The sequence below is a fragment of the Phoca vitulina genome, unplaced genomic scaffold (assembly GCF_004348235.1).
Source record: "Phoca vitulina isolate PV1807 unplaced genomic scaffold, GSC_HSeal_1.0 scaffold51, whole genome shotgun sequence".
Lineage (NCBI taxonomy): Eukaryota > Metazoa > Chordata > Mammalia > Carnivora > Phocidae > Phoca > Phoca vitulina.
Genome location: NW_022589754.1, coordinates 2231537 through 2243875, shown reverse-complemented (window position 1 = coordinate 2243875; position 12339 = coordinate 2231537). Strand labels below are relative to the sequence as shown.

Genomic DNA, 12339 nt, shown 5'->3' with positions numbered 1-12339 from the left:
ATGCTTTTCTCAAGATCACGTAAATAATTCTTTATTTTAAAAAGACTGTGCGGCTCAGTCAGTTAAGCATCTGCCTTCAGCTCAGGTCATGATCCCAGGGTCCTAGGATTGAGCCTCGCATTGGTCTCCCTGCTTAGCGGGGAGCCTGCTTATCCCTCTTCCTCTGCTGCTTCCCCTGCTTGTGCTCTCTAGCTCTCTGTCAAATAAATAAGTAAAATTTTTAAAAATAAATAAATACACAAATGATAAAGTCACATCATATATGCTTTGATAAAGCAATTCTAACAATGCGTTCTAGGAAATAAGTGTGGATAGGTGCAAATACAGGGATAGTCATTACTGTGCTGTTTATAATTGGAAAAAAAATGGAAGCAGCTTATATGCTTAACAACAGAGGATTGTTTCATTTAGGACCTAATCCTTCAATAAATACTATAAAAATTAAGGACAAGAATAGTTGATAATAAGGGAAATATTCATCATCTATTGGAAAGTGAACAAATGAAGGTGACAAAATCTACTATGTAGGTACACTGTGATCTTAATTTTATTTTATTTATTTTTTAGAGAGAGAGTATGAGTGCAAATGGGGAAGGGGAAAGGGAGAAGGAGCGAGAGAGAGGGAGAGAATCTCAGGCAGACTCTGTACTAAGCATGGAGCCCACTTCAGGGCTCCATATCATAACCCTGAGATCATGACCTGATCCAAAACCAAGAGTTGGACGCTTAACTAACTGAGCCACCCAGACACCCCTATGATCTTCATTTTATAAAAGGAAAAAAGTGTATATTTTCATTTACAATGAAAAGACTGACATTATTTATACCAAAACATTGACATTATTATTTCTGGATGGAATTATAGGCAATTTTTTTTCCTTTTGTCTAATTTTACTTATTTTGATACTTCTTATTTTTTCAATTTTCTTATTTATATTTAAATATTTTTACAATGAATTTGTATTGCTGGTTGTAATAAGAGAAAAAATGATAAAATTTTTGAGTACATGATATAAAAGTATAAATATAGTACATTTCTAATTTTTTGAAAAGGTAAGTGTATGTGAACACACACAAATACACACACACACCTGCATATATGCAAAGAGAAAACACTGGCAAAAATATCCACCCACTCCTATTTTAAGAAGTGAGAGGTAGGATCACTGAAAGGATTATTTCAAAATTTTTCACTGTATTTTCATGTATTTTCTGTAATGAACATGTATTCTTTTTATGATCAAAAGGGAGACAAAACATAAGAGACTCTTAACTATAGGAAACACACTGGGGGTAGCTGGAGTGGAGGGGGGGATGGGGTAACTCGGTGATGGGCATTAAGGAGGGCACATGATGTGATGAGCACTCGCTGTTATATGCAACTGATGAATCACTAAACTCTACCTCTGAAACTAACAATACAGTATATGTTAATTAATTGGTTTTGAATAAAATAAAAAATTCAATATTCTAAAAATGTGAAAAAATTAAACTAAGAAAAATAAATTCAGAGAAACAAGTCTATTAAAAACCTCTCTGTGTTGATCTAGGAAAAGTGGCTAGTTCACAGCATAGGCTGTCTACCAAATAAAGCCCTTAGATTACCTCTGCGTCTACTCCTTAGTAAAACAAGACAGTAATGTTTCTCCCTTCTTTAGGCATAGTCATGTCATTGACATTATTTAGATAAACATTAGTTGAAGTTCTCAGCCTCTTGGTAGCTCTGATGTTTTATTTCACCATAGAAAGCAGAACAAAGGGGTGCCTGGATGGCTCAGTCAGTTAAGTGTCTGCCTTCGGTTCAGGTCATGATCTCAGTGAGTCGGCTTCTCCCTCTCCCTCTGTGAGCTCTCTCACCACTCTCTCAAATAAATAAATAAAAATCTTAAGAAAAAAGAAACAGAACAAAAATATTTATCAGTCCTCCTAAGATTTTTCCAGATCTATTCCTTCCCATGGAAAGATATATAGAGGTGCCCAATATGAGCATGGAGCATTAACAGGAAAAGAAAAAGTGGCTGATTGAGGAACTCACATGAGGACATAGAGAATTAGGTTTAAGATATACAGCAAAACTTTACCAGAATTTTAATGCGAAGTCTACCATAAATTTAATTTATTTATTTATCAAGTTAGTGATTTTCAAGTTTTTATTTAAATTCCAGTTAGTTAAGATACAAAGTAATATTAAGTTCAGGTGTATAATACAGTGATTCAACATTTCCATACAACACCTACTGCTTACCACAAGTGTACTCCTTAAACCCCATCATCTATTCCACCCATCTTCCCCACCTCTCTACTTGTAACCATCAGTTTGTTCTCTATAGTTAAGAATCTGTTTCTTAGCTTGCCTCTTTCTGGTTTTTTATTCCCTTTGCTTATTTGTTTTGTTCCTTAAATTCCACATATGACTGATCATATGGTATTTGTCTTTCTCTGACTGACTTATTTTGCTTAGCATAATACTTTCTAGCTCCATCCATGTCATTGCAAATGGTAAAATTTCACTTTATTTTATGACTGAATAATAATCCATTGTATATGTATATACCACATCTTCTTTATCCATTTATCTATCAATAGATACTTGGGCTGCTTTCATAGTTTGGCTATTATAAATAATGTTGCAATAAATGTAGGGGTGCATGTATCTTTTCAAATTAGTGTTTTTGTATTTTTTGGGTGAATACCTACTAGTGCCATTACTGGATTGTAGGGTAGTACAATTTTAATTTTTTTGAGAAACTCCCATACTGTTTTCCACAGTGGCTGATCAGTTTGCATTCCTACCAACAGTGCACAAGGTTCATTTTTCTTCATATCATTCCCAGGACTCGTTGTTTCTTGTGTTTTTTTATTTCAGCCATTCTGACAGGTGTGAGGTGATATCTCATTGTAGTTTTGACTTGCATTTCCCTGATGATGAGTGATGTTGAGCATCTTTTCATGTGTTTGTTGGCCATCTGTATGTCTTCCCTGGAAAAATGTCAATTCACCTCTTCTGCCCATTTTTAATTGGGTTATTCATTTTTTGGGTATTTATCTTCTGCCATTCCATAGGGTGCCTTTTAGTTTTGTTGATTGTTTCCTTCACTGTGCAGAAACTTTTTATTTTGATGTAGTCCCAATAATTTATTTTTGCTTTTGTTTCCCTTGCCTCAGGAGACATATCTAGAAAGAGGTTACTACAGCCAATGTCAAAGAAATTACTGCCTGTGTTCGCTTCTAGAATTTTTATGGTTTCAGGTCTCACATTTAGGTCTTTCATCCATTTTGAATTTATTTTGTGTATGTTGTGTTTTGCATGTAGTTGTCCACTTTTCCCACCATTTGTAGAAGAGACTTTTTCCCATTGGATATTCTTTCCTGCTTTGTCAAAGATTAATTGGCATATAGTTGTGGGTTCATTTCTGGGTTTTCTATTCTATTCTATTGGTCTATGTGTCTATTTCTGTGCCAATACAACACCATCTTGATCATTACAGCTTTGTAATATAGTCCAGAATTTGATGCCTCCAGCTTTGCTTTTCTTTTTCAGGATTTCTTTGGCTATAGTAATCTTTTGTAGTTCTATACAAATTTTAGGATTGTTTATTCTAGCTCTGTGAAAAATGTTGTTGGTATTTTGGTAAGGACTGCATTAAATATGTAGAGTGTTTGGGTTGTATAGACATTTTAACAATATATTTTCTTCAGTCTATGAGCATGGAATATTTCTTTGTGTCGTTTTCAATTTCTTACGTAAGTGTTCTATAGTTTTCAGAGAACAGATCTTTTACCTCTTTGGTTAGGTTTATTCCTAGGTATCTCATGGTTTTTGGTGCAATTGTACATAGGATTAATTCCTTGATTTCTTTTTCTGCTGCTTCTTTAATGGTGTATAGAAATGCAACAGAAACATGTCTTTCTCTGATTGACTTATTTCGCTCAGCATAATACCCTCCAGTTCCATCCACGTCGTTGCAAATGGCAAGATTTCATTCCTTTTGATGGCTGCATAATATTCCATTGTATATAAATACCACATCTTCTTTATCCATTCATCTGTCGATGGACATCTTGGCTCTTTCCATAGTTTAGCTATTGTGGACATTGCTGCTATAAACATCAGGGTGTACGTACCCTTTGGATCCTTACATTTGTATCTTTGGGGTAAATACCCAGTAGTGCAATTGCTGAAACAAACTGAGGGTTGCTGGAGTGGTGGGGGGTGGGAGAGATGGGGTGGCTGGGTGATAGACATTGGGGAGGGTATGTGCTATGGTGAGTGCTGTGAATTGTGTAAGACTCTTGAATCACAGACCTGTACCTCTGAAACAAATCATACATTATATGTTAAAAAAAGAAGAAGAGAGTAGGAAGGAAAAATGAAGGGGGGGAATCGGAGGGGGAGACGAACCATGAGAGACTATGGACTCTGAGAAACAAACTGAGGGTTCTAGAGGGGTGGGGGTGGGGGATGGGTTAGCCTGGTGATGGGTATTAAAGAGGGCACATATTGAATGGAGCACTGGGTGTTATATGCAAACAATGAATCATGGAACACTACATCAAAAACTAATGATGTAATGTATGGTGATTAACATAACATAATAAAATTAAATTAAAAAAAAAGAAATGCAACAGATTTCTGTATGTTGATTTTGTGTCCTGCAACTTTACTGAATTCCTTTACCAGTTTTAGCAGTTTTTTGTTGGAGTCTTTTGGGTTTTCTATATAGAATATCATGTCATCTGCAAAGAGTCAAAGTGTGACTTCTTCCTTGCCAATTTGGATTCCTTTTATTTCTTTTGTTTTCTGATTGCTATGGCTAGGACTTCCAGCACTATGTTAAATAACAGTAGTGAAAGTGGACATCTCTATCTTGTTCCTAACTGTAGAGAAAAAGTTCTCAGTTTTTCCCATTGAGGATGGCATTAACTGTGGATTTCTCATATATGGTTTTTATTATGTTGAGGTATGCTCCCTCTCCACCTACTTTGTTGAGGGTTTTTATCATGAATGGATGTTGTATTTTGTCAAATGCTTTTGTTACCTCTATTGAACACCATAAATTCAATTAATTTTTAAATAAAAAAATGATTCCTAGATGGATCAGACTTTATTCATTATTTAGACATTTCAATTCATAGGAATTTCAAGTCCTATGTAATCAGCAACTAAATTAAATGAAGGGGAGGTTAACAGGTTTAGCTGCAGAGCTGATATTGGTACTAATGCTGTCAGAATAGAGGTTACAGTGCTCATCAATAAGATCATTACTGGTATCATTCCTTTTAGGTTTGCCTTATATTTCTGTTCTTACTTTCTCATAACTATACACATTTCTGCTTTACTGGCAAAATATACATGCAGGGTTTGATTATTTTATTAGATGTAAATAAAAACTGTTTTGAAGATTTCTAAAATAAAAAGGTATGAAGTGATAGCTTCCACATTACTGCAAATTGGAAAGCTAAACACAGTCATTGTGTCTGCTTATTCCTCAGGAAAAGCAGCTCTGCAAATTGGAAAATAAATAAGTAAAATTATTATCAGCAAACTCTAGAGGGCACTCTGTATGGTAACCATACACTTAAACTGAGTAACCATGCAGAACTCTATTTTATATGCACACCCACGTAACAGATACAGTTGAAAAGAATCTTTGCTATAAAATTTAACATTACAGATGTTAATTGTTCTCATACTTTAAACAGTTTGATTCTCGGGATAGTAAAAACTCCTTAAAATTGCTCATCCATGCATATATTTTAGTAGACACAGAACTTTACATTAAAGAGCTGAGTCATCTATTACTTTTGCTAGAGTTTGCAGTTGTATGAGGGGTGAAGCCAGGTAGCTTTATCACATCTCCTTTCTCTTCACTTCCCCACAGAGAAAGGAAAAAGAAATGGGAAAAGCGAAAGTGAGAGATAGAAGGTGGAAGTTAGAGGTTAAGTTGGAAGCTTTGTATCAGGGAAGTACCTGTTCTCTCAGAAAGGAAGAAATGAAACTAAAACTGCTAAAAGATCAGCAACACTTTTTGGTGATTTTTGGCTAAACTTGCCTTTTACTGTATTTTAAAAATATAACACTTCTTTTAGCTTGTAGAGCTTTTTCTAGAAAAATTTAACACAATTTTTAATTGATTTTTACATGTAAAATATAAGTCCTTCTTTAAAGATATTTTTCTTTTTCTCAGACATTTAGAAGACTAATTTTCTTGAATCAACAGCTATATTATAAAGGACTGAATTTCAAGTTGTTAGATTTTTGAAATAGTATGGGCAGCTACTCTGATTATTTGGTCTCTATATCTCTCAGATGTAATTAATGGAAATCTCAAAGTAAACACACATTCAACTACATTTTCATAACTGAAAGAGAATATGGTTAGCATACCTTAAAGTTATGATATTAGTCTAGGCCACATGATATAATTCACTTAATCATCACAAAAGGATCACACAGTTAAATCAATCAGATTAGCATTCTCCATCAGCAAAATGAGGAAGAAAATAGTACAGAACTCATTGGAAATAGTACCAAAAAAAGGCTCTTTTTGTATCTTTTATGCTTTTCTGTTCCAACTTCTGATAAGAATGAAAAGGTTATTATGCAGCTGTCAAAAATAAGCCACTGAGAGGAATTCTAGGCAATCTCACTTCCCATCAAGTGTTTTTTGATTCATATATTAAATTCTCTCTCTCCTTTTCTCATAGGTCTTGATTACTATGCCAGCTGTCTAGAGAACATACTATTAAATGCCAGTGTAGGAGCAGTGGTCCATTAGCAACCTTAAAATTAACTCATTTTTTTCCCATTAACTACTTATTTTTTTTAATTCCCTTTTAGATGGGGAAGTGGAAGTCATAGATTGAAACTCCCCTTTAGGGGTTTATGTAATTTACTTTAATCAGAATATTTCTTAATAGCTCTCCCACCTACCCAACCCATAGAAACACACAAATCCCCATTATCTTCCAATTAGCTGCCAGCCATCATTCTCTAAAAGTCCATTCATAAATCACTGAAAATATTCAAGTATTCCCAGGCACATACAATTTAGTAAATACTAATAGAAGACAAAAATGGTTTAATGGACCAATTAGATTATAAACAAGGGATTTGGAAATGATGCAATAGCCTTTCTTTTTTTCCTGCTTCACAGTTTTCCTGTACACTAAATTCTGTGTTATCATCTTCATCAATACCAACAGCAAATGTTGGTAAAGGCAGAGAGAGAGAGACAAAGGGAGGGAGGGAAGAGAGAGAGAGAGGGAGAGAGAGAGAGGAAACACTTGAATATTCACACAACTTTTTTAACACTGGTATTAAAATATATGGCCCTGGCAATGCTGAGAGCTTTTATATCCTTTCCATTACTCAACCTAGTGCAATCTGCTTGCCTCCACCTTGCAACACACATTGTTTTTTGAAAGAATCCTTTAAGCACCCAATTCAATGGGTTTTCATTCTTTTTTTAAAATTTTATTTTCATTTTCCTGCTTTATTAAGGTATAATTGGTGTAAACAAAGTGCACATAATTAATGTATACAATTTGGTGAGTTTGGACATATGAATACACTCATGTTACCATCACCACAATACAGATAATAAACATATCCATGACCTCCAAAAGTTTTCTTTTGTCCCTTTTTTTGTGTTAAGAACACAATATGATTTATCCTCTTAAAAAGCTTTTAAAGTCTATAACCCCTTATTGCCAACTATAGGAACTAACAGTTATATTACAGTTGTGTAATTGTAACTTTATACTCATTGAACAACTCCTCATATCCCTGTCCCTCATCCTCTTTTACCATTATATTGTCTACTTACATACCTTTGACCATTTTAGATGCCTCATATGAGAGAAATTTCTAGACATTTCTTTCTTCTGAAATTTCTCTTTCCTTGATTTTAGTAATAACATAACATTCTCATTCTCCTATATCTGAATATTCTTTTGATGGCTCCCTTTTCTCCTCTAGCTCCCAAATCTGGATATTTCTCAACACACAGCTCTTATACATCTTTCTTTCTTGTTTTCCATTTTCTCACTTAACTAAATATTCTATTTCTATGGTTAGACATTATTTTTTTTGGCCTCGATGTGGGTGGCTCCTATATTTCTTGTCATGTCTTAACTCCTCTTCTGAGTTTCAGACCCATATTATCCATGAGTCTCCTGAACAGCTCTACATGGATGTCCTGATGTCATCTAAAACTTAACACATGCAAAACTGAATTTATCTTTCCACACTTTATTATCCTTTTAATGCAGTGTCAATAAAAAAATCTTAAAATGATTTTGGGGGAGAGAGATTGGCGAAAGGTATGACTAAGCAATTCTAAAGTTAATCTAGAAGAATCTGTGCTACAAGAGCTAAGAAGAGTAATCAGAGCACTACCAGATATTTAGATATTTTATAAAGCCACAGTTATAAACAATCAGATCAATGTAACATAATATGAAATCCAAAATATATATGTATACATATATGTGTGTATGTATATAATACTCGATAAAAAGCTACAATTAAACTCACTGGAAAAAAAATGTTGGATTATTTAACAAATATTGTAAAGGCAACTGGTTAACCATTTGGAAAAATAAAATTAGGTATTTTCCTCACACATCTTAAAGTAAAATAAATTCCAGGCAGAATAAATGCCAAGTTGTAAAAATGAAACCATAACAATATAAGAAGCAAATATAGGGGTATGTTAACACAAATGTGATACAGTAAAGGACTTTGTAATCATGACACCAAAGTCAGAAATCATAAAGAAAAGGATTGATATATTTGGCAACAGAAATACTACAAGCAAAAGTTCTGACATCCATAATCAAATTTAAAAGGCAAAAATTAAACTGGAAAATATATTGTTAATATTCTGGTCAGTAAAATAAACAAAATGGGTCAGTACAAGAATCTTTCTCTTTCTCTCAGATACAAAAAGACTATATATTGTATAATTCCTTTTATATGAAATATTCAGAAAATACAAGTTTATATTGTCAGAGAGTAGATATGTGGTTGCCTGGGTTTGGATGTGGGAATGAGGGTTGATTACAAGCTCAAATAAATATTTTGAAGTGATGAAAATATTCTAAAGCTGTACTTTAGTGATGGTGATAATCCACAACTCTATAAAATTTACTAAAAATTATTGAATTCTACATTGACAGATGAATTTTATGATATGTAAATTAAACTCAATACAAGTGTTCATTGAAAAAGTACATGTTATTATTTTAATTTTCATTGCTCTCATGAGCAATGTTATAAAGATGATCCAGTCTATTTCCCTTAGTTTACAGATGCGGAACTAAAGCCCCATGAATTAAATGTTTTGCCTGAAGTCAAATAATCATCTAGTGGAAGATCTAGGACTTTCACCCAGGTTGCCTATTACCCTGGTGTTAATCATATTATACCATACCCTCTTTTATTACAAAACATTTATAATGTTCTAACCTAAATTGATTAGAATTTCAATAAAATAAAAAACAATCATACTTAATTATAATTATGGATTGTTACAATGACCAACATTTCTAAATGTGAGATATCATTATTGTGGTAGATAAGTGTTGTGATGACTCAGTGAGACTCTTTAGGGGGAGGCATTAAAAATAAAAAAGATAAGACAATGGGTGTTGTTGAGGATATAGAGGAAAGGGAACTCTTGTACACCATTGGTCAGAATGCAAATTGGTACAGCCATTTTGGAAAACAGTATGGGGGTTCCTCAAAAACTTAAAGATAGAACTTCTTTGTAATCTGGTAATCCCTCTTCTGGATATATAAACAAAAGAAATAAAATGAGTACCTCAAAGAGATATTTGTGCTCCCACATTTCTTGCAGCATTACATAGAATAGCCAAAATATGGAAGCAACCTAAGTATCTGTTGACAGATAAATGGATAAAGAAATTGAGAAATATATATATATCTCCTATATATAGGAATATATAATATATGTAAATAAATATATATAAATATATAAAAACCTATATACATATATATAGGAATTTATTCCGTCTTAAATAAAGGAGATCCTGCCATTTGCAATGACATGGATGAACCTGGAAGACATTATGTTAGATGAAATTAGCCAGGCACAGAACTAAAAATACTGCATGATCTCACTTACATGTGGACTCTTAAAAAGTCAAATAGAAGCACAGAACAGAATGATAGTTACCATGTTGGGGAGGTCAGGAAAATGGGGGAATTTAGTCAAAGGATACAAATTTGCAATTACATAGGATGGATAAGTCTAGAGATCTAATGTCCAGCATGATTATTACAGTTAACAATTCTATATAGCATACTAGCAATTTGCTAAGAGTAGATTTCAGGTGCTCTCACCATATACATAAACGGTAACTATGTGAGGAGATGGATATGTTAATTAGTTTTACTGTAGTAATCATTTCATTATGTGTGTGTATATATATAAAAATACAATCAAAATAAATCAATTTCTTTTCAAATGTTTAAACAAATGTTTTGAAGACTTTAGATTTGAAATGCAATTAGCTGAAAAGCAAGTTAAAATCCATCAAATTTACAAAAGCTAGTATTAGAAAGTGCAGCATATGAAATACCTTGAGAGCTTCCTTCAGACAAACAGATGGATACTTCATCATTTCTTTCATTATCTTCTCCTACTTCAGGACCAGCTTCTTCTCTTGATGTGAGTGCAGACAAAGAACCAGACTCAGGCTGCTCAGAAAAATCAGCAGGGCCTCCTCTTGGAGGCGGAACTTCAATCCCCATTAAACGATATTTCCTTCTTCGATTCCCAATCCAAGTCTTATAAGAGAAATACAAAAGGAATTTTTGTAAACATAGAACTTTTAGCATTTCTGGCCATTAAAATAATAAATGGATGCTGCATAAAATATGATTAAAAATAAATAAGTACCTAAAATAATAAAATTTAATTATTAGTCAATATGCAAAAATTAAGATAATTATGCTTTTACTTTTAAATATATTATTAGCCGAAAGATGACATTTATCTAAATATTCAGACTTTAAAGCAACATGTAGTCCATCGCAGAACACTTTTTTTAGACTCCTTTTTCTTTTTTGAAATTGCTCATTTTATTGATTTAATATAGTATAATGTGTCAAAATATCCAATACAATGTTGAATAAAGGACTAATAAAAATTTATAAGCAGACGTTTATGCTTATGAAGCAAACATAATTCAAACAGGACAACCTTGAGAGGAAATTAAACAAAATATATTTAAATTTTTGGTAAATAATAATTAAATAACAATGTTAATTTTTTAAAAAGCGTTTCTCTTAAATGATTATGTCTTTTTTAATTAGTTAAAAATACATAAATTTCTGTTTTTGGTTTTGTTTTTGTTTTTCTGTAGAAATAACCCACCAAATCTTTCAAACAAAACACAAATTGATTCTTTTCCTAAAGGGACCAGACATGTAACTAGAGATCTTTATCCCATATCCAATCTTGCTTCCATGGTGAAAATGTAGCTTCTATTAACTTTGACTCTTTAATGGTTACTTGGGTATTTCAAGTATTCTAAAATTTCATTTCATTTGATTCAGAACCAATTTTTAAAATGTTTTATATTAAAACAGTTTTAGAGGCACAGAAGTTTCAAAGGTAGATCTCCTTCCCTCAGTTTTCTCCGATTTATGTTTTGCATAATTATATCGCAATAATTAAAACAAGAAATTGATATTGCACAGTATGTATGTACACTTCTATGTTCCTTTATCACACGATTCTTCTTCCTCTTTTATCTACCATTCCCAACCCCTGGGAACCATTAATCTGTTTTCCACTTCTATAATTGTGTCATTTCAAAAATGTTATATAAATGAAGTCATAAAGCATGTGACTTTTTTGAAGTTGGCTTTTTTTACTCAGTATAACTTTCTGAAGATTTTTCAAGTTGCATATATCAATTGTCCATTCCTTTTTATTGTTAAGTTGTATTCCATGATATTTATGTACTTTTTCCCCATTTATTTGCAGTGTTTGTCTACTCATTCATTCATTGAAGGGCACTTAGGTTGTTTTAATGTTGGAGGCCTTAAAGCTTCTATGAACAGTCAGTCATGAACAGGTTTTTGTGCAGATGTAAGTTTTCATTTCTCTAGAATAAAGGTTCAAGAATCCAAATGCTTGGATGTATGGTATTTATACATTTAGTTTTATAAAAAACTGTCAAATTGTTTCCAGAGAAATTGTACCATTTTACATTTTTACTGGCAATGTATGAAAAATCCAGTTTCCTGGCATTCTTGCCAGCATCTGGTATTCTCAATAATGAAAAAATTGGCTGTTCTCATTC

At 32.8% G+C, this 12339-nt stretch overlaps 1 protein-coding gene across 1 annotated transcript in view; it reads right to left on the bottom strand.

Moving 5' to 3' along the window:
* HDX (highly divergent homeobox) overlaps positions 1–12339 on the bottom strand; it is a 245475-nt gene that overhangs the window by 19961 nt on the left and 213175 nt on the right. The window contains exon 6 of the mRNA XM_032387869.1: positions 10609–10816. Coding sequence (XP_032243760.1) covers positions 10609–10816 — 208 coding nt within the window. The remainder of the gene's footprint in view (positions 1–10608; positions 10817–12339) is intronic.